The 23,741-nt window shown below is 42.3% G+C and overlaps 1 protein-coding gene across 3 annotated transcripts in view; it reads left to right on the top strand.

Annotated features, from left to right (window-relative positions):
• LOC119186533 (phosphatidylserine lipase ABHD16A) overlaps nucleotides 1–23,741 on the top strand; it is a 98,114-nt gene that overhangs the window by 33,162 nt on the left and 41,211 nt on the right. For all 3 annotated transcript variants that reach the window (XM_075879604.1, XM_075879605.1, XM_075879603.1), the window contains exons 8-13: nucleotides 2,425–2,498; nucleotides 7,270–7,310; nucleotides 7,404–7,508; nucleotides 10,804–10,917; nucleotides 16,350–16,514; nucleotides 20,997–21,060. In XM_075879604.1, the coding sequence (XP_075735719.1) occupies nucleotides 2,425–2,498; nucleotides 7,270–7,310; nucleotides 7,404–7,508; nucleotides 10,804–10,917; nucleotides 16,350–16,514; nucleotides 20,997–21,060 (563 nt within the window). The remainder of the gene's footprint in view (nucleotides 1–2,424; nucleotides 2,499–7,269; nucleotides 7,311–7,403; nucleotides 7,509–10,803; nucleotides 10,918–16,349; nucleotides 16,515–20,996; nucleotides 21,061–23,741) is intronic.

Below are 23,741 nucleotides of genomic sequence, written 5' to 3'. Positions count from 1 at the left end.
ATATGTGGACTGGAAGAATGAAACACACGTTTTTCAGTGATGTGGTTGAAGTGTATTGTTCGTCCCATATTTAGCATTGTTTTCTACTGGAAATCATGAACCAACCAGCCCAAATGCGTACCCTACTGCGAATATATTGCCGCAAAAAAATCTTTTCATGCATCAAGTATCGGTGGAGTAACAAGGTCTTGTGTAAGCTCGGAGTGCTTTCTCTCTGTCATCCTCATGGAAGCTACACAGGAAGGAATCGCAAGCAGGTAGCTACATATATTTGTAGGTGTTGTGGCCTTGCACATTCTGGAAAAGCCAGGCGGTACTTCTGCATCACAACAACAGCTGTTGTGCGCAAGTCTGGCCGAGCTTAGCAAGAAGCTGATGCACACTGGCTCCGTTCTTTGTCGGCTTAACTCGCTGAATAGCAGCGAAATCCAGATAGCTTATTTTGAAGCGATTTTGTTAGATAAAACACCAAGCACTACCTGACAAGGTGCATAGCCTATGAGGCGCACAAGAAAGAGCAAGTGTGTACTGGAAAGCGCACCTTGGAAATGATGTACAGAGGTAGTTACTGTCGCACCAAGCTCGCCAAAAGGTGAACGTCCGACTCGAGATTGTATTGTTTCATGTAGCTAAGAGGCAGCATGCCTTGTACTTCGCTGCACATGCTTAGGCAAAAACATAGTCATTCAAGACTAGAGGCGCTCAAAAGAAGATACTTTTTTGGTGTTTTCAGTAACTTTTAGAAAATAAGACATTCAAATTTCTTTAATTATTGAACTTAGTATTATCAATAAAAGTGTTACTAAGTATATTTTCGTTATCATGTAATCGGCCTGTGTCTGTGTTCACTGCGACTAGGTATATTCCTTTGACGTCTGTAATTTTCCAAGAGAACAAGGGATTTTTTTAGCTGTCTTTTTAGTGAGACTGTGAATTGCAGGGCAGTGCTAACTGTATTTACTCGTGCAAAGAACCCATCTTTATTTTATTTTCATTATTTTTTTTTCAGGAAAGTTGACACCAATTTGGGGAGAGGGTTCATTACGTGGGAGAAAAAAAATTACATGGCAGTTATAACAGCGAAAAAACTGATTGTTTTGGTCCTAAAAGTACGCGACGGAACGTTTTTTTGTAGCCCGGAGCTTTTTCTCCCGTAATGAATGCGCACAGATCGACGTCAAAGTGTGATTTCAACTGCATGCTCGACTAACTTTAAGTTAGAAACCGGCCAATCGTGCCCTGCTTGGCAGATGTGCAACAAAGTTCACTACAACAACCAACATCAAGAGCTCAGCATCGAATGGCAGCACAGGCACGTTGCCGCCTTGCGAGTGAACTGCGTGGTTGTGCTTTGTTTTTTGCTTTGTTTTCACGCCGCTGTATTTGCGCCGCACTATAAGCAGAGAGGTTTCCTCTGCATTAGACAGATGGTGCTACGCTTCAGACTTTTAAATTTTTATTGAAATCGTTTAGCATGGTTGTGACACTGTTTTTACTTTAATTGCATCATTTCTTCAATGACATGATTTAACATTGTTTGGATCGTCAACGGCGCTGGCTATGTCACTGAAATAGAATGAGCAGATACATGGAAAAGTAATCTTTTTTTTTGTAGGACCAAGGTGGGGAGTGGATTCATCATGCAAGTGTGTTCATTACGCGAGTCAATACGGTATTTGGCTCACATGTCAAAAGAAGCCACGACTTCTAATTAGCAGCATTGTTTATGTTCTGAAAATGTTGCTAGGCCCCTTAAACTTGATACAGGCTTCTATGGTTAAGCTATGTACTATCACAATTGAAACAGGGAATTCGTGCTTATTCAACAATTACCATTTGCCATGTGTGCACATGAATGCAATGTATTAGTAATGTGTGGCCGTAAATGCGATGTTTTTAATTGCCATAGATGCCACTAAATTTGAGAATTTAGTGTCGTGAACCCTTTTGTGCGTTTTCCAACTTTGTTTAGGCTTATAACCTCTAAAGGTAATTTGAGTGTTCCAGTCCATATTGCTCTCAAATTTGCATACATAGCGTGTTTTATGTATTTGGGGAACTATGGCATATGTCTATCACTACATTATGATAGAGACAAAACAGGCTTGTTCCTAAAGTAGTGATTACTTTTATTGGGAATATTTGAACCTAATATATAGTGATTCCCCTAATTTTTCAATCTGATGTGTTATGAAAGCAGAAGCTTTTCTGTTGAAAATATACCCTTATTGAACACTTTAATCAGAGATGTGTATATTTATTAACCTCTAGCATCTGGTGAAAGCTGTTCTAGTGTACCTTTTTTTTTTTATTATGTTTTTCCTAGTATGGGTAGGTTGCATAAAAATGAATCATTGTGAGTAGCTTAAGTCATTGTTGATTTCTCAAGGAACATAAAATAAAACCTCCCAATTTCATTTTCAGCTACATTGCAGTGCACACTTTTGGTCGAAGGATGATGTATCCTGGAACAGTCAAACTTCTGCAGGCTGCAGTTGGTATGCGGTTTCTTATTTTACTTGATACTTTAGGAGTTGTTCGCAGCCTCATTTCATTTATTGGTTTGCATACAGCTTGCACATTACCATTCATGTGAACACATCAGAAGCTCCTTTCTTAAATAGTTTATGGTGCCAATTTATATAGCCTGGTGCCTAAAAGCTCTGCTCCCTGGTGTGTGTGCTTGTTTTGTTGAGTGGCAATGTTTTTTTAAATATTATTTTCTATGTAAAGTGCGTGGAATAGTCTCATTTGCCTTGAATCATTGCATTTCTTGTTTTTAATGCATATTCCCATCTTAAAAGAGGCAAAATCTGTTGCTCGAGGTGTTTTAATTTTCTGAGTAAGTACTGGAGCAAGAATGTATATACAATTAAAGTTGCCTATAACGAACCTCCATATTACGAATTCTTCGATATAAAGTAGCTTTTCTATTCTCTGCCGTTTCTCCATAGAAGTACATGTATTTGTGACCTCTTTGTAACAAAGTAGCTGAGGGGGACAACCTTGATATAACCAATTTCCCACATAGACAATCTAGAAATTTCGCTCCAGATTTTGGTACGAGCATGCATCTTCTGCGGAAGTCCCGCTGCCGACGAAGCGCGAAGCAGCAGTAACACGCACAACGCAGCAGGCAAGAGCGAGCGCTCGTAACTGCGCACGGGTGAGTGCGAGGCGGGCAGGCGGGCTTGCGCCCCACGAGCCAGGTTGCCGTTATCCTTGTGGGCGCATGCGCGGAGTGCCTCTTCTCTCTCCAAACCAAAAAGAAAAAAAGCTCGCAGCATATCCACGAAGTGAATGATGATGAGTGTGGCAAATTGTCAGTCCGTCTGTCTGTTTGTCTGTCTGGCCAGTTACGCCTGACGCAGGACAAGGTTAGACTTTTTAGTTATCTTCTTGGGGGCGAAGCCCCTCAAAAGATAGCTGCTTTTGCATTTGCAGTGCCATGCTTTTAGTTAGCGTCACATATGTGGGGCCGTGCTGCAGATGGAGGGCGCTTTACTGAATAGTTTGTCACAGTATCTGTGTGTGTGTCCATGTCATTCGCTTTTAGTTTTCTTCTCCGTGCACGCAAGCATGGTCTCGCCGCGCTCGCATGGTGTTGCCCCTGACGACGTTCAGCATTGCTTTTTCTTTTTTCAATGCGGACAACAGTGTCGTCACCACAGAGGGAACATTAGAATAGGCACTGATATAAACTCTCAGAGACCACTGATGATGAAGCTGCAGAGATTGACTCGTCATGCGCTTACGTCTTGTGCTGCGCTGATAGTTCGCAGGCTGGCAACTTTCGCGATTAGCTGATTAGTTCTGGTAACAACACCACAGCGTATTGAATGCAATGCAGTGAATGTGATACCAAAAAATTGCAATGTTATACCATGTAAGGCTGTCGGCCAACTCTTTTTGATTCGATATCGCAGAACTCCTACAAAACGCTGATGTGAGCAAATACGGCCGCTCCAGGGAGAAGTGCTCTTTTCACACAGTTCCTTCGCGTTGAGAGCGCCCTGATGTACTTGCAGAGATAGCAAGCGCGTCGGTGGTCGCGACCGTCCTTAAAATCTAAGTGCGTTGTTAGTACTTGAGCGATTCCCCCCCCCCCCACCCTCTCTTCCCCCAGATTTTTTGATGCTCGTTCAAGACAGGTGGTTTCCACTCTGAGCATTCGACGTCATTTCTAACACGCAGGGGATGTTATCTTAAGCGCCTTCCAGGCAATAGAGATGGGCTGACTCATTCGATCTCTGCTTCAGCAGCGCTCGCGCGCTTTTACCCACTCATGAAAGTTCTGGTGCGCGGGGGCATGCTATTAATTTAGACTGGTTACGGAACATGGCGTCAACGGCATAAACCTGCCGACAGTGTAATTGCTATCGCAATATTTATTTATTTATTTATTAGAATACCCTCAGGGCCCGTAGGGAATTACAGAGGGGGTGGGTACAACATATATAACACACAAGAAAAAAAGACAAAATAAAGAAATAGTAACAATTTTTCACCGCTAAATAAGTGTTTTGGCCTAGCTCGGCCCTTAGTCTCCCTTTTGTTTAACTCGTGCATCTATATTGCAAATTTTCGTACCAAGCCTGCATATAACGAAACCCTTTTATAACGAATCTGTTTGGGGAATTTATCAATTTTTTTTATATACAGGTTTAACTGTACAGTAAAAGCTCCATAATTTGGATTTCATCAGACAAGAAGGCGTATTCGAATCATCCTAATGCCATAATAATGACTTTCAAGGTGATGGTAAATGTGTGTCTATGACATCAATGCATCTTCATTTACTTGATGCAAATACAAAACTTATTTCACATGAAAGTGGTGTAAAAATTAAAATTTTAGAAATTTCTGACTGTTCACAAAGTGACCGCAGCTCAAGGTCACGTTGTCTTAAGCTGAAACGTGCTCTGAACGTATTCCTTATTACGTACAGCCACCACTAATACTACTAAGTGCACGGAACAACAACTTTTTCAGCAAAAAAAAAAATGCCCGGTAACCGATCTTTTGTCCATCACAATGTAACTTATGAGCTTTATGCCAGTATTTTGGACCATGGCTGAAAATAATTTTCAACATCTTCTACCATGTTTCAGTTTTGTCACATTGTGCACATTCCCCAAAGTAAAAAAAAGATACCGTGTGCCGCACTCGCTGTGCATAAAAAATTGGGGACCCCTAAGCTTCGCCTTTAAGAGTTGAATGCGATAGCTAAATCCGGCTCCTAGTGTGCCCTTTAACCGCTAAGTGCATACTTATTAATGTGTTTTGTAGCACACGCACACACATGTGCCCATGCGCAAGCACGAGGTATCTGTAATAATGCAATGACTGTGCAGTGTGGCCACTTCCCTTTGCTAGAACAGCGCTCTGCTGTAGTCAACACACGTTTTTCACAATGTCTGACAGGTGACATACTCACGCGTGCGTGCGAATGGTACATACAGGTTTTTGAACTAAAGCAAAAGTCGCATGTCCTCCAAGATACACGCCTTGCACTTGCCATCTGAGAGGCCACGGCCGCCTGGAACGGGGGCGCGTGGCGGTGTGGGTGCCAAATTCAGGCGGCCATGGAGAGGCCATGAAGTCTCACAATGCCTCGCAGATGGCAGCACATTATCGAGCTTTTGCTGTTTGCCTTATCAACACCTCTAGAAAGGCATGATATGTTTTCCGCTAGATGGACAGAGTTGTCCACTTTCAAAGCTGTTTGAAAGTTCTTGTGTGTTTTTGGTGGAGATGGCTGCACTATCCTGGCCTTTTTCGATGAAGTTTGATGGCCTCCCAAATGTTCCTACAAATTGCCAAAAGCGCTCGTGTTCGTCGTGACACCTGTCTAACAAAATGCGTTAAGGAGACTCCTTCCTCTACGTGGCATATATGTAGTTTTTTTTTCCGAAGCAGCTGCAAGTAACATGGTAGCTTTGTGGTAAGATACCTGCCTGCCACAAAAACAGCCCGGGTTTGATCCTCAATGGGACAGAAAATTTTATTGTTTATTTTATTTGCTGCTTTCTAGATTTTTCGCTCACACCCAACGGTGCCAATGCCGACAGCGGAATTTCCGCGACACAAGCTCTCTAACACTATAGTGTTAAAACTTTGGTTGCTATAGGCACCAATATAGAATCCACACATATCCAAAAACGTGTGTGTGAGCTTTGGCCAGAGTCGAAACGAAACTGTTGAGCACCTCATGTGCAATTCAATAAACCTGGCTTGACAGTGCATAATCATGAATGAGGTAGAGCACTATGCTGTTCTGGAGGCATGCAGCAAAAACAAAACTACTGCTTGTCACACCTTTAATTCTAGGTGTGGTAGACTTATAGATAGCACCCATTCAGTTTTCATGCATTATGTAAAATTGTAAACAAAGTTTTGCTACGGTCCCTGAAGCCTTGGTTGTCAACAACACAATTGTGGTAAGATTGTAGATAGTGACCTCCTCTTTCTGGAGGCCCATGGTCATTTTGGTCGTGTGGAAATGCTGCTTTCAACCCTTTGAATCGCGTATTTGGGGCACTTCGTTGTTGGCGTGCTCGGCGGAACATCCGAATTAACTGGGTTGCAATCAAATATGACTCAAGTAACGAGCTTTGTGTCATTAAATAACACTCAAACCTCATTATAGCAAAGTTGCATCTTGTAAGAAAATAAGTTTGTTATATCCAAAAATTTGTTATGAAGATTATTCCTAACACTGTATTTATCGCAAGACTATTTTTCATTTGCTTAGATGTAATTAATATTTGTTATATTCCTATTCGTTACATTGAGATTTCAGTGTATATATGCTTGTTAGCAGTATAGAAACGTCTGATTAGATTTTTCAAATAAACAGATGTCAAATTTGCGAGCTTTTACTTTGTATATATTTGGATTCCTCAGCATGCAAGAAATGTTTTTCAACTAGCCATAGTTTTAAGCGGAATGATGCACTCACCTCACGAACAATAATACTTTGCTATTTGTGTTCATGTTAAAATTCTGAGCTTATTTGTATTATGTGCAGGCGTTAAGAAGTGCCTGCAGAGTATTCAATGTTGTGAATATGGTGTGTCATCTCAAGTCGATTTCAGATTTATTGTTTCTCTGAGAATGAGTAATATGTTGCCACACAAACAAATCCTTTAAACTCTGTGTTCTTTAAAAATATTTAGCTGTGATTTGGAATGTTCAATACTTTCTGTATGTTTTTTTCTACAACCAGATAAATGTGAGACTATAATGTGTATACTCTGTTTATTGTAGCACCTATGCTTGTTCAAGGGAGAGCAAGGCTGATTGAAGAGGTGAGAGTTCAATTTTATTTGAACATTTCTGACTGCATGCAGTGTTCCTTGTCATCTGTTTACTTAATACTACTACCCTTGCCTCTGTTTCAGCATAATGCCATGCGTCACAAGTTGCTCACTCGGGATGGAAATGAAATTGACTCCGTGTTTGTGGACAGAAGGAATTCCACGATCTATGCAAACGGCAACATTCTGGTATAGTCCAATTGTGTAGTTATTATCTGCATTTATGTGAATGTAACAATGCTGCATTATGTAGGATTTATAGCACATCACATTATCGTAACCAAGGGCAATACGCCTGACAAGAGTGGATTTATAGGTCTCAAACGACTCTTTGGAGTATATAAGTGCTAGTGCATCACATCGTGAATTGTGGAAAAGAATTAGCTGTTGCACTGCCACGCTAGCACGTTTAAACGAGTACTGACACAAAATGTCGCGGTCAAGAAAGCCTGCAGCACCGTTTCCTGTGAACATGCGTATATCGTCTGCAAAATATCAACGGCGAATATAGCTTGGAAGCTATTTTAAATTAATTTTAAAGTTTTTATGAGCAATCGAATTCATCGCACTATTTTTCGCTTTTTGAACATTGCGGCAAAGCTCACTTTCAGACGTTAGCTACGACAGCAAACCCGTCAACCTGAGAAAGTGCCAATTCAAGCATGCGGGACGGTAGACGTAGCTAAGGTAGGGCTGTAAATAATGCTTTTTCGAACATGTGGGCAGGAAGTTAGAAAAATGCGACACTTGAACTCTTCGGTGTTCAAAATTTTGAACGTTATTACGCTTTGGCTAATGACAGTGCCGCGAAAGCATCTGAATTTTCATGCATCTCTGAAAGATTGGGCAGCCAAAAAACTGTATTTGTGGATATTTAAATGGCTGGCATATGTGCTGCTAGGTGAAAACCTACACAGCTACAAGACATTATCAAAGTGCTTGCTGCAGTGACCAAAGACAGCCCAGCTTACTTAGAAATTCAAAAGTCCAGGAAACGTTCTTTTTGGTCTTCGTATGGCAAATGTAGTGACCATTTTTGTGCGTGGGATGACTCTTCAGGGTGTTTCTTGCTCTTGGGCTGATACACCAGCTGCCCTGTATTCAAAAATTCGACTCTGAAAGGGCCAAGCAATGCTCTTTAAAAAATTTAAAATATACTAAACAGTTTCTCATGGTCAACGCAGTATTTAAAAAAGCATTTGGTCAAGGAACTCGACAAGCCAGATGTTTTCTTATAGTGTTATAGATGAAACACCTTCCTTAAGAGAGGTGAAATCGCGGAGGTTTCTTTGATGTTTAGTGTACAAGTATGGACAAACTCATGTGATAATGAAGTCATCCTTAGGCATTTTTTATAATGAAGTGCTGTAGTTCATTATTTTACCATTGCCTTTTTCCACTAAATACTGGCAGGTTAGCCACAGGTGTTATTAGTAAATCTATGTTATTCTGTATTTTTATTATGCTTAGCGTGCAGCATGTTACGCTTTTATCGGTCGTCTGTCGTGAACACATGCAGTACGTACCTTCAATTTACTTCTAGCAATACCTGCTTCGAAAGCCAGTTATACTGCTCCAAAACACATTTTCGCCTACTCCAAAAGCTTCTCCAAAGCAGCCTAAGGCAGTAGCATCATTGACATATTGTGGTATGAAACGTACCGGCAGTCTTTTGCATGGTTGGAACAGTGTAGTGCAAATGCCATTCATTACAGTTGAAAAAGTAAAGTATTTATTTTGTTGTCAATTCCTGAACTCTGCAGTTTATCAGAGGAAGCAATAACCTCAGACTACCTAATAAGCTACATTACGTCATGCGGTAGTTTGTTGCCTTAGTCTGAATTTGCTGCATTTTTCTAGCACAGCTTGCACTAGTATGTTTTTGCTGTACGTGTGGTCAACCTCCCGGCCTTTCTATTCATCTGTCTCTCTCTCTCTTGCTGTATGTGGCAGCAAACCTCAAAATTTGTTTAAATGCTTGTGTACTCAGTTTAGGTGCATGCTTAGAAAGCCTAGGTGATTTAAAATAATCCAGAGGCTTCATTATAGCATGTCTTATATTCGGAAAGTTTTTGCTAAGGTTTGGTCGAATAGTTTTCAAAGGGGCACTGACACAAAATTTCACAACTGAGATAGCCTGTGGGGTGAATTCCCGTGTACATTCGTAAATCATCTGTTAAATATTAACAGCAAATATAGCTGGAAAAGTATTTTAAATCAATTTTGAAGCTTGCGTGAGGGCTCGACTCCATCGTGCCATTGACACCCTCGAAGGGGACCCTTTGGGGAACCCGTATTTCCCTCACGTCACCATGCTACAGTTAATAAAACAAGTTATGATGGCATCATAGCCTTTTTTTTTTTTTTTTGTCGTGTTTTTTCAATCTATACTTCTCCGCGACTGGTCGCAAGTGAGTGGTCGTGGCGCACGCTTCGAAAGTTTTGTGTTTGGTGACACTGCAGTCCCGTTTCCTGTTCGAAAGTAATTCTTGATGCAAATTGTACGGAAGTGTGTCACAGTTGTGTGCTGATGTAATTGGGAGCTGTGGACGCTAGATGTTGATAGTTGCACACGGCGGCTTCTTGTTTTTGGAGCTCTCCAAAACTGAAACTGATCGATAATGATGGGCCTGTAATTAATCATCTGTCGTGTCTTGCAGCAAACAATGTGTTGTGTTTTGAGTAACAGGCCCCCAGCAACACATTCCAAAAGAAAAATGCGAGGCCAGAGATTTTGTGTCAGTACCCCTTTAATCTAATAGTTCAATATAGGTAGTATACATCACATAATATAAAGGAGAAGCAGCAGTTTTGTCTTGGTCTGGTTAGTTGCACAATATTTTTTTAAAATTGGAAATGGTCTTGTGCAAGTGTCATGTGTTTCGTTTGAAACAAAAGGCTTGCTTGCAACTTACAACAGTAGCAGGATTTGAATAGTAGTGAGGTGCAAGTTATAAGCTTTATGATACAAAACATTTTAAAATTTGCCAAATCTAGCATATATAAGTCAGTGTATCACACTTTTAAACTTCAATAAAGAGTAATCAAGGTGCAGGTGTACATTATGTTCAACCTTGAAAGCATGGTATATCACAGCCATGTGGATTACCACTGGGTAGGTGGGTTCATGGTGTTGCAATTCCATGCAGCAGCGAAACAACCTTTTCAGAGGGGTAAGATGCTGTAAGATATCTGTTCATTCATTTCAGGTACTTCATAACTTTAAAACTTCATCTGTGTCATAGCAGATTTGCATACTTAAAGATTTGTTGGAATATTTGAAACTTTCGAATACTCACCCATGCCTAGTTTTTACACATGATTTGTTGTGGCATTACAGCTGCATGCATACAAAAAAAGTCACATGTGTTAATGGTGTTGCAGGAATTGCTTGTTCTCTTACTTTCATTTAATAGTTCTTATAAGTACTTTTACTGCTTGACAGAATTTGGTGACCTGACAGCCCTGCTGCTTTTGGTTACAGGTTGTGTGCTGCGAGGGCAATGCAGGCTTTTACGAGTATGGCATTGCAACAACTCCCATTGAGGCTGGGTACTCTGTGCTGGGCTGGAACCATCCTGGCTTTGCGGGGAGCACTGTAAGCAATGGATTTTGATATGGTAGATGGTTATCAATGGTCGTGTGCTGTAAAAGGTCGTGTTCTTCGTTAATACAACATTACCACATCAACAGGAGCTTTTGTATGCTTGCAAAATGTTCTTGAAAAGAAAAAAAATCGCCCTTTTGTTTTTGAAAGCTGTAATAATAGCAATTTTCTACTGAGTGTGTTATGATCGCAATGATGGGCTATTCATAAAAGAAAAAGTTAGAAGAAGCATACCATTAAAAATATTGAAATTGCATGTCATGGCTTAAAGGGATGCTGTAGCACTTCATGAGCATGGTCAGAAAATGGCTGCTGATCAGTAGTCGAGGCGCCTGATAGCACGCGAGTCATAATCTGCACACGGCCTGGAATTTACAATTAATTCTCAGTCTTCTTGAAATTGCTTGGTCTTCTCTCGACAAATAGTGCTATCAGCCTATAACCCTAAGTCCATAGCCGTCATCCTATTTGAGCATTGTGAGCTGTGTAGTTATTGCGGCAACTGCGTAATTGCCTCCACGTGCCTGCATGCGCATTTGTGATCGCACTAAAAGTAAGCTTTTGAGGAGAAAGAAAGTGCTCATGGTTGCAAAATGTGCTGGTCGAGAGACGTAGCTTCTTGCGTCCTTGTCATCACCCCTCCGTGTCTTTCACTGTGCTCACTGTTATGAAGGGAGAGTGAAAGTGCAGCAGGTCTCTGCAACTCTGCTTGTACTAGACGTACTTAAGAATTTTCGCGACTGCCAATTCGAGAGGCTGTAACCTTTAATGAAGCAATCAGATTATCCCCTTCAGGTGCAAATTATGATGAACTGTCCGTAAATGTGTAAATTTTGCATGACAATCTTCTAAGATGCTCAATATTACATTCCAAAAAAGAAAATTAAGAAATAGGTTGTTTTTGGTGAGCTTTGTTGACGCAGCTAAACCAATCTAGGAAGTGTGAAAATCGGCGAGATTATGCATCAATAGCAGCAGAAAATAACAATAATATTTTCAAAGCATACTTTTTTTTTTTTTTCAAATTTTTGGTCTGAAAGGCCCACTTCCTCCCTTCAAGGGGCGAAAGGAAGGTTCTACTAGAAAAAAACGTTTTTGTACATCTCTGGCCTAGGGCAATAAAATTTTTACCATACACGAGTTTCTATGCTGATTTCAAAAATGTAGTCAGCTTTATATCAAGTTGCATAGTTTTCATTTCATGCCATCACAGCATGTAAAATGTAGCTCCTTTTGATCACACTTTTTTTGCCAGTAATCTTTCATGATAATGAGTCATTAATAGCTTATGTTGCTTCACAAGTTTATAATGCAATCAACTATCAAGAAAGGGCCAAATATACATTTAAATGAATGGGAAGCAAAATGTTGTGTGGGAAGTCTTGAAATTTCCAGCTTATACTCATTGCTCACCTAAAGTTCACAATAATTATTTAAGTTATATCAGGTTTTAAAGGAGATAATTGCACTCTTCACGTGTTTTAGAATATTTGACAAAAATTTCATCCCAATCTGGCGTTAAGAAGCGCCAAAAGCATTGACATCCAAACTCAAGAAGTTGCACAAGATAGCATCTTGAGAAAAACTCCTTTAAAACTTAGAAATGAAAGCTCTTCTATGTAACAAGGGTATGTTTTTTTTATTTCTTGTATCATGAAAGTTTTGCAATCATGGTTATTTTGCACATGTAGAATGCAGTGGCAAGCAGCCAGCTGACAATTTTCAGGGGACTCTAGACAATGAGCTCTTGTTAGTTTTTTAATAGCCACCTTGTGCTCTATACTGCAATATTGATTTTTTTTTCCTCATGAAGGTAGAGAACCTAAACTTGTGAAAGCAAGTAAAAACAAAATGTATTTAATTTTGGAAAAAACTTGTGTTTCAAGTAGATCCCCTTAACAGATCTCTGCCAGATATTGTAGGACGAACTTGCAAAATTTGCGAGCGTAGGGTGACAGAACAGGCATTCAATTTAGTTTAAACAATATAAATGGGCACCTCGGCACTTTGTTCATGACTGATTATGCGTCGGCGATGGATCACGTGGCAGAGTTTTTATAAATGGGTATTTGCCACTGCTCCATTTTGTCATTGAAACTCGCAACGAGTGCTTCAAGAAGCGTCGCTGTGTGCTGCGATGAGCTTTTAGGCTTAGCTTTGCGTCTGAATGATGTCAGTGAGAGTCGGCAGGCGTTCTGTAGTGTGAGCGGCATCCCTCCCCCCCTTTTTTGTGTTTTCTTCTTTTTTTTCCTTTTTCTTCAACAATCTCGTCTCTGTGTTCGACGGTTCGTTTCGTGAGGCGCAGCGCCTTGCGCGATTCGTGGAGTGGCACAGGTGGCAATCGCAAGTTCTACATAAACGGTGCTAGAACAGGTCAACATAGGCAGTGTTAATAATGTCTAGTTGCGTGCATTAAGCGGCGTTATCACCTCGTACCATATTCGCTTGTCACTTCGTGCCATACACAGGTGCTTTATGAGATAGTCGGTGCGGCGAGGTTTCTTGGCTGCCGTGCCACGCTCTTGAAAATGATCAAGCGCGAGGTGGCCGCGAACAGCGATGCAGCACACTTTTGTTGTTTGTCAAAAGCTGGCTCTGCACTGGGGAGGGGGGGACATTATGCCAACCGCGCAGCTGAGCAGATAGAGAAACAGACCTGCAAAAAGTCAACGCAGTAATATGCTAAATCATGTCACTGTTCTTAAGTGAAGGCCCATGGTTATGTGACTACGATTCTTATGTGATCACAATTTTTTAAATTCTTTCTGAGGGTGATTGGTTTTTATTTTCAAATGTTTTCATAGAACTTAGTTTTTTTTTATAATTTCACATGTTGGTGCAAATGATAATGCTGTTCATACCTGGCAACAATCTGTTCAAAAACTTTTTTGAAAGTCTGTTTCAGTGCTATGTGTATTATAAGCCAATTAAAATATGCATTCGTGCCCCCATGTTGCTACAAATTTGTTGTTTGAGCTTCTAAAACAGCGTATTGAATGGTGGTAACTGCTCCAAAGCAAGGTTTGTCTGCTTCAAAATTGGAATTTTGCTGCTCCAAAAACTGCTCCCAATTCAATCTCGGCCATGTCACCCCTGCACTGCGCCACTTGCATCAAACTGTGCCACCTTTCTCCAGTGTGGGAGTGTAGGAAGAAGTTGCTGAATTTATTGATGCATGCACTTCTGCATAGACTTTGATAAGTGCTGTTGTTTAACATCTGCAACTAGCTTATTCAATATATTTTATTCTATTTGTTGCCGCTACAGTAGAGAGCACGTTTAGATGATGTTTTCTTATCGCCATCGGAAAAATGAGCCAGAATAAATGTTTTATTTCTTTGCAGCCAAGTTTATAAAGTGTCTTTTTTAGGGTGAAAAAGTCTTAATGCTCGGAGCCTCTTTTCGTTTTGTTCTCTTGAGCACTAACGCAACAGCTATTAATGTAAAATGGAAGAGATGTAAACATTTTTTACTATAGTAAAATTCAGTTGTATCAAACTCTGAAAGGGATTATGAAAAGGTTGGATTTGTCAGTAGTTTGAAAACAAATACATAACGCACTTATATGAAGATTATATTGAAATTCCACACATCTGAGACGGCCTCTTGAGATTAATAAAACCAGGAATTTATCAATTGGCTTTGAAGGCTACATTTAAGGTATGAAAGCTTACTAGTAAATTTTTTATTCTTTCTTGTGGAGCACACACATCAGACCAAGATGCCTTTTGCATTCTTGCAGTAGCCTGGCAGCCCTCTTGCCAATAAGGAATGGACGCAGGTCACGTGATTTACTTTATGGTGTCAGTTCTCACTTTGTTGGTGTTATTTATTGCATTGAATCGCTGGGTTGCAAAGAAGCATGTAAAAAGAATCGTCAATATCGAGTGCAGAGAAAATCTGTAATGCATAAGCCATTCTCCCTTTTTGTGAGATGTACCGTATTTACTCGATTCTACCGCGCCCTCGATTGTAACGCGCACCCGATTTCCACCGCGAAAAAAAAAAAAAAAAACGTAAGACATCGATTGCAACGCGCACCCATTTTTTTTCGCTGGCCCGCACGATCACACCACTCGAAAAAACGATTCCTTTCGGGATTGTCTTCCATCTAAATATGAGGTACGGGCGAAGCTTGTGCCCATCTGACGTGTAACAGAGCATTGCCGTCACTGTAGTTTTACCGTGGACCGATGTCAGCACGCGAACTTGCTTTGCCCCCTTCTTCTGGAGCCGTTGTAGTGCCAGGCATGTCGAAGTAAAGAGGCGTCTGATCGGCATTCCAGATTTGCCCAAGCAGGTAGCCGTTGTTGCGCCGCAAGTTTAGGACGAACCTTTGAAAACTGTAAAGCTTTTCATCGTACTTCTCCGCAAAAGTTTTCGCATATGCATGTTCCCCTTCGAAGGGAAGAGCCTTTCCTCTTCATATAGTTAATTAGCCAGCACCTGCTCGCTTTAAACTGGCTCCGCATTAGACTTTTTTCTAAGACTAATTGCATAGCCCGCACTTGGAGCAGTTCTGTCGTCACGGGCCGCTGTGCCGCTCGCTCCTCAAGCACATACTCGCGGAGCAGCTCTTTAATTTGCGGAAACCGACCCTGCTGTGGTTCACTGAAGCCTTTGCGTGAAGCTTTGCTGTCGACAATCTTCTGCTTTTGTTTCCGCCGGTCCCGCACGCACGTTTCGGGAATGACCGCGATGCGGCCCGACTTCCGTCCGTTTCTGCACACGCGATGACTTTTCTTTTAAAAGCGGCATCGTGGTGCACTTGAGTTTTTGGAGTCGGCCCTTTCACGTCGTCGATGCTAATGCACTACTAGATGACGAACTCCTCAGCGCACGTACGAAGTGCCGCACATGGTAAACACATAGGCAGAAATAGCCGACGCACGTAGGGGGCGGCCATTTGGATTTGCGATGGCAATAGATTGACCGTAATTTTTTGTTCGTACTGGATTCTAACGCGCATGCGATTTTTGAACTCGCTTATCCGGAAAAAAGGTGCGCGTTAGATTCGAGTAATTACGGTACTCTTTCAACTTTTTTACCTCAACATTTTTACCTCCTGAAACTTTTGCACTGCCTCTTACAAGTCTGTGCAATGGTGCGACTTTTGATGGCGGATGCCAAGAAAATGCCATTTTGGTGGCATAAATATTTCCAGGGATGCTAGAAGTGATTATAGGCCATTTACGAGAAGCACACTAGCAAGAATGCAGGACTTATGTACATTGAATGGGCAGGGTATTTGGGCTTCGGTATAAGCATGTTGCACTTACTATGTTTTTGCGAAGCATCTTCAAGAAGGTGCTAAGACTGTTCAATATAGCCAATAGGTCAGTACACCTGCATTTAATATCTCCTGATTGAACTGTATTATGTGTCATTACTGTTGGTTAAAGAGTATGCCCAACTCATTTCAGGGAGTACCTTTTCCAGACCAGGAAAAAAATGCTGTGGATGTTGTGATGCAGTTTGCCATACACCGGCTGGGCTTTGCCCCTGAGAACATCATTGTGTATGCATGGTCAATAGGTGCTTATTGTGCCACCTGGGCAGCCATGAACTACCCTGACATCAAGGGACTGGTCAGTGGGTCTTTTTCCGTTCTTTCCTCAAAGAATATTTACAACGAGTGTGTGGGCTGTACAGCAGAGTGAGATATCGACATGGGTTTACTGGTTACTACTACTTCAGATAAACTTATTCATTTTGCAGTGTAGTGACACTCGAATACTGAGCATTATGTCGAAAACTAAAAGAATATCACCTTTTGCAATCACAAATGTTAACCCTTTGTGGTCCAAAACCCGTTCCAATCTGCCCTCCGTTCTAGTCCTAAACTAAAAGACTCAAAGTTTAAGTAAAAGAAGTTTACTTACTCTTTTACAGATGGTGCATAATGTAGTCAAAAAGTGTACATGAATCAACCATGAAAGAACTCGTCCAGCAGTGCTTGATCATGTGCAACTTGAATTGTCTTCGCGAGTGTCAGCGTTACGTTGCCAGAATGAAAATCGTTTGCCACTAAAAAAACATAAAGGCAGAGGCAGGCTTTATGCAGCTCGTTCAGTAAAGGAATAACAAATATGTATCACGCAATTATATCATTTGAGAAAAATTCTAGCCATTGTTTTGCTCAACTATGAAATCGGAGATAAATGCAGAAAGAAAAAGTACTGTTTAAAAATGGGCAAGCCACAGTGAATCTATTTTATAATACACTAAGTGTATGAATTTTTAAAATTTTCATACTTTCACTAAGCATAACCCTGTCAACCTTTACATAGCACTAATCGACCAATCTGACTTGTTATGGTGGCTTTGTTCGACTCTCAGTGATATTTGCAAAAGTCTTATTGGGGCAGGTTTCAGAATTGTGCATAGTGTGCCAAGCTTATGGTACCTCAGGTAGTCCGCTGCAATGAGGAGACCACCTCCACCCCTGTGTCATCTTTCATAGCCTGTATATCACTCTTGGGCATGAAAGCAAGGCACAGCAGAATTTAGTTCACCTAAATTGGTTATAAAAATACTGGGAAGGGGCGAAGCATGGATAAGTGTTCCAGGTCCACTAATGTGAACCTGGAGGTTGGGGGGGTTGAAGCATGCCATGTTTTGGGAAAGATTTCTTTAGTGAGACACTAGTGGTGCCAAGCCTGAAACGGGGCATGTGAGAAAGGTTGTTTCAGCTCCACTAATGTCAAAAAACTCTGTCGGTAGTGCAGCTTACCTTTAAGTGTGGCCAATTTTTCTTCTTTTTTTGTTCCTACATGCCTGGTTTCGGTTCTCTAGGGCATGTAAGGGAAGGGTGTTTCTGCTCCTCTGATATCGTCAGCTTTTTGCTAGGCTAACTGTTGCCTTAATTTTTAGTTGATTGCATGCAGGGGTGGAACACCTGTGCCATTTGCGCAATTGTGCGCCAAACTTGCTTACCTGCGCCATCCTGTGCCGCACCATTCCTGTTGCGCCAAGCTCGCTTATCAGTGCCGTACTGCACCGCAGCACCAGAATTCAGTCACAAAGTGCGAAAGTCATCAAGTGTCATGCGCGGAAACGTAGCTGAAACATTGGTTTCATCGAAACAGTTATACTTTCGGTTTCGCTCCAGGAGCAGCTGTGAACTTTGATCCTAAGGGCGTGGTTGCTATCGCTATGTGTGCATGATCACGGCAGGCATCAGCGCGAATAGTTCGTGAACCCTTATACGTGCTGCTCTGTCAACGTGAAGACGTTGCAAGAAGAGCATCCCTTCCTGGCGCAGCTGTATTCTCTTACACCAGCGTTTAGTGTAAAGTTAGATAACAGTTCTAAAAATGTTGGCTACCAGCCTTATAATTTGTTGCTATGGCGTTCTTTGCTTTGCCATTCTGATGAAACAGCTTTTTTATAAGATGATGGCAGCGTTCGGAAAAGAAATGAAGAATGGCAATCACAGAGCTTAAAAGAAGAGAGGCGGTGTGCGTTTTCCGGAACAGAACAGCCTAGCAATGACAGGTGCACATGACTGCTCATCCAACATATGCGCATATTCTAATTCGTTTGGCTGCTTTGATTCGCGCTTTTCGACTCTGCAATTGACGCTTGCGCGTTCAGGTGAAAAAAAATAACATGAGTAACTGTTTATAACTTAAGTCACAGTTGCTCCGCAAGGGTGAAGCAATGAATTCAATAGCAGCAAATTGTAATGTTATACAAAGTGAGGCTGGCAGCTAACTCTTTTGGATACTATCTCGCATAACTATACAAAATGCTGGTGTACGAAAATACGGCCACTTCAACTAGAGCAAATTTTTTTGCTCAGTCTCTTCATGGTGAGAGCGCAGTTTGTAGAAGTGTATAGTCACCCACTGATTGCTGCCAAGCTATAGTGCGCGCCAGTGATCGTGACCACATCCTTGGAAGCAAAGCTCACAGTTGTTGCTCGAGTGACACCTGCCTCCCCATTTCTTTGTTGTTGTTTTTATGCTCTTCGAAGGCGGGTGGAGTGCTTCCTGTCTGCATCGACTACAGGCCTCCCGGGAGGGGGTATCTGATTGTATCGCACGCACCCTCCGAGGGGCAGTGATGAGTCGGATCGTTTGATCTCGGCTTCAACCACGTTCGTCGCTCCGGCTTGCCTGTTTCGACCTGTGGATAGAACATATTATCAATTTAAAATTGATACGAGACATGACGGCAAGGGCGAGAACCCGTCTAAAGTGTCTAATTTTTTATGCAGTAACGAGGTTATTGCACAATTTAGTCGAATCCTTAAAAAAAGCAGCATGAACAAATTTTGTTCCACGAGTGCTTAGAACAGTGCTAAATCTGCTGAGAATGTTCCTACTGCTCTAATTTTGTTCTAAGAGGCCCTTCTGGCTGCTCTAAACCTGCTACAAATATTTTGCCTGCTCCCAGGGCTGCTCCCAAACCCATGTACCCTGTTCCACCCCTGGGATCTGTAGTGAGTCAGGGATTTATTTATTGCGGCGTGTACCGGTTTTTATGACGTACCGCGACTACATGACACACAGTGACAACAGGAGACGCTGACAAGCCTAGCACCTAAGGTACAAGAGAGGGGAAATTGATCAGGTGATTGCTTTTTTTGTTAGACACAATCTAATGAAGCCAAGGAAAGCATAGTGGACATTATTTTTCGTGTTTAGCTGTAATAATTTAGTTATATAAAAAGAGATTAAAGAGATAAAATATTTTCATTTGTCTTTTTTTTGTGTGTGTGTGTGTACATTTTCACCCACACACACACAGGGCACTTTCAAGGTTCTTGAAGGGAAACGATTTACAGATTATTAACATATTCTTAAAGTACCGGTTCTTTATGTATTATGATAACACAGTGATATGAGCCTCTCGTCACACCCTTGCACATGATATCGGTATGTTTCCGCAGCTGCTCTTCTCCATAGCTGTATTGGTGCCGTACGTCCAGATGCACTTCTCTGTAGAGCGCGTTAGCAGCCGTTTTTTGAAGGTTCTTGCTCTGCGGGGCGACACCTAGTGAAAGTTGCGGGCTCCGACGTGGTCAGCATGACTATCAACCATGCATGCTCCTCACACACCTCATTGGGATGCCCCGCCACGGTGGTCTAGTGGCTAAGGTACTCGGCTGCTGACCCGCAGGTCGCGGGATCAAATCCCGGCTGTGGCGGCTGCATTTCCGATGGAGGCGGAAATGTTGTAGGCCCGTGTACTCAGATTTGGGTGCACGTTAAAGAACCCCAGGTGGTCGAAATTTCCGGAGCCCTCCACTACGGCGTCTCTCATAATCATATAGTGGTTTTGGGACGTTAAACCCCACAAACCAATCAATCAATCAACCTCATTGGGACCCGAAACTGCCGCAAGGTGTCGCTCCACAGTGCAAAAACAGGCTGTACGGACACTCTACACCGGCCTAGATAGAGGTATTCAAGTGGCCATAATGAATGTTTTGGTACCCGATGTCGTAAAGTGTAGCCATACTGAAGTGTGAAGTCGCCAAAACTGACACTAGCTTGACATCACTATAGTGTCAGTAAGCGTGCTATGCAAAAATCAATGTTAATGTAAAAATAGAATATCAGCTTTACTGAGCTTCACACTTTGAGCAATCTCGTTATACAAGAGATCTCTGTGGCAGTGTAAACTCGCCTTTGAAAATTAGTGTCAGAACTCCTGTAAAGTTAGTAAAAAAAAAAACTTGCTGTGGTCGAAGAAACGACCGCCGTCGTAGCTCAGTAGCAATTCTGCAACGTTAAAATGGGTCATGCCTAGTCAGTCTTATCTGTGTAGCTGGTGGAATGATAGCATTGCAACAGGTTCTTAGTGTTTTGGGGCTAGTCCAGGATGTAAAAAACGGGCAGGCACACAGTGGGTGCCTTTCACACAAGGAGGTGGTGCGTGCCTTCAGGAGGTTTCTTCAAAAAACAAATGCCATGTGGGTGTCCTCATCTGGTCAAGACCTGTAAATCGAAAAAATCACACACAAAAACTTGTGTATTCTCTTTTTCATTGTTGCTGTTCTCAATTACGAAGAGTGTGAATGAATTGCATATTGTTATGCTGCTGCTGTTCTTTGCCAACAGATACTGGATGCTACCTTTGACGATGTTCTTCCCCTGGCTGCATCCAAGATGCCTCCTAGCTGGGGTGAGCTGACACTATGTGGTAATCGTGCAGAATACTTCGTGAAGGCTCCTTCCTCTATTGAGCTTTTTTTTTTAGTGTTAGACAAGTTCGGAGTTAGTATCTATAAACTGTTTGTGATAGCTGGAAACCAGTGCCACCATCTACCTTTTATTTTAATAATGAATAATGCGCTATTGAGGCTATTTATTAATCCCATTGTGGCAATTCTGTCGGCTGAAAAAAATACAGTACTTTTTTTCTTAATAGTCCTTGCTATTAGAATGATGCTGAAGAAATTGACAATGAAGAAGGAATTAAAGATAGTAAAGGGGCCCTGCAATATGTTTCCATGTAGCCAAGTGACTGATAACAGTATCGGACCATTGCTCATGAATCAATCGCTGCAAAAACTTCTCTGATCTGTTCAGGACAAGTGAAGCTGCCGGGATTTCTCGCATACTTTGCATGCTACTTCTTAATTATCTGTCCTGAAAAGTGCTTTGGAAGCTATACAGGGGGGGATGACAAAGAAGAAGCTACGTCACCACACCTCATTGCCTTAAGTATTATCTCTTCATCTTTGGAAGTGTTGGCACATTTCCGGAATAATGATGAGTGCACCAGATGTACATTCATACCTGCAAAGTCTCCTGCGTTATCTGGAAGACTCCCGGATTTCACCCGTTTCTTCCGTTTGTATGGTTGTCATGAAAATTTTCCAGAATTCGAAACTTCTGTGCGTGATTTGGCCACATTGGCGAAAATGCAGGTTAATTCACTCCAGGCTTTTTGTGAACCCATCGCATTTTATTATAAACGAATTTCGAAGGCGGTCATCTAAGCATACAGTAGAATCTCAGTGATTTGAAACGGCGGCAGGTACGTATTTGTGAAATTCCGCAGCGAAATTCTACTTGTTCATTAGGTCAAAATTTGAATGCTCCGAACACTTTTGCTAATCGTGGCAAGTGATATTAACTTTAGTGCCAAAAACGACGAACGAAGGCCGTGAGCAATGGGCTCAAAGCTTTGGAATTACACGTGCGACCAGCGCTCGCACTGTCTTCTACAGTGCATGTGATTGTCCACGCCAGAACTACTGTGGATTAAACTACAGTTGTTCTTAACAGGATCTTGTATGGCGACGACGTTACTGACAGAACTTCGAAAGATTGCCCTCGTCTCGCGCTCGACCAGTCAAAGCAATGCTGCTTTCCACAAACTCGGTGGACAAAGTCGTGGCAGACGCGATCATATATAGCAAAAAAAAAAAACTACTTCGATTTGAAGGCATGTACGCAGCGAGTGCACACGGACTGAAAACGGAACTACCGTTTGCCGCAACCGCGGCACACAAAACCGCAGTCACGGCGACGCCATAGCAATCTGTGTGCTCCAAGGGTACGCGGCTAGCGCAGCGGTAGATTGAAGGCAGTAAAGGTGTAAAAAAGGCTTGAAGTGTTTTGCGTTCCTGTACAAAGAATCTTGTAGAGAGCAAAGTTTTCACCTGCCCTTTCGTGACAGCCAGCTGCACCGTCCCACTCGTTCACGTGTGTCCCAGGTAGACATACGCGAGTTGTTTTGACAGAAATAGATTTTGCTGGTTGTTCTGACGACCCAGAATTTCGGGAGTACAGTCGCCGACCGTTTATTCGGACTCGACGGGAACCACCAAAAAGTCCGAATAATCGGGAGTCCGAAAAAACGGATTCACTAAAAAAAAAACACTTTTACAGGCCCTATCGCCCGAAAAAGCTGTCATGTCTGCACGCATGCACTCTTCCGAGACGGTTTGCTTGGAAATTAGAAAATTCTCAAGCCACTTCAGACTGAGGTCCGCCGCCTTCTACCTGGCGAATTATCTCCGCTTTCTTCGTCATCCTGAGCATCTTGTAGTTCCCACGTTGGCCGCGCTTATTCACTCCCGAGGGCGCAGCAACGTGTGGCGTCGGAGCCATTTCAACACGCCACGGAACACTATAGAGAGCGAAAACACAGAGAACAAGACGAATCAGGCCTAGCTGCAGAAGCAGCTGACTGACACTGCTGACACATGCCAAACGCCACAGCGAACGGACTCTGTAGGTGGCTTGGCTTGGCCGCTCGACTGGCTAAACAATAAAAAGCGTCGCCACACATGGCCTTCGAGATCGGCACTGGCGATTTCTGCGTGCATTTTGACACTGGCCCGACATCCATCCATAGCTAGTGCAGCATATCAGTGCTGGCAACCTGGAAAACTTATTGTTAATGTCGCTGTCAGCGTGTAATGGAATGCGATGACGCATCCGGTCAGTCAAACGGAGTCCGAATAATCGAATGGCGCACAGTGGGGCGTCCGAATTTTCGGTTGTGAGTTTACATTAGGATGATGGGGAGAGTGGCGGTGCCATGAAGATGTCCGAATAAACGGGCATGTCCAAATTTTCGGCGTCCGAATAAATGGTCGGCGACTGTATTCGCGCTCCTCCTTTGAGACCCTCATCTTGGTGGGAAACCATACCCTCGTGTGTTCTGCGACTCCAACCCTATGTTTGCGCTTGTGATTGGACCCCCCTCTCCCTCTTGTTTTTATGATGTTTTTGTTTTGGTGGCAAAAAAAGGGAGGAGAAATGGGGGATAACTTGGCATGACCCCCCCCTCTCGTTGCGCAAATCTCCCGTATTCAGAATCCTTGAACTTGGCAGGTATTCACATAGGAG

The sequence above is a fragment of the Rhipicephalus microplus genome, chromosome X, assembly GCF_043290135.1.
Source record: "Rhipicephalus microplus isolate Deutch F79 chromosome X, USDA_Rmic, whole genome shotgun sequence".
Lineage (NCBI taxonomy): Eukaryota > Metazoa > Arthropoda > Arachnida > Ixodida > Ixodidae > Rhipicephalus > Rhipicephalus microplus.
The sequence above is the reverse complement of the archived record's forward strand: the minus strand, read 5'-3'. Positions and strand labels throughout refer to the sequence as shown.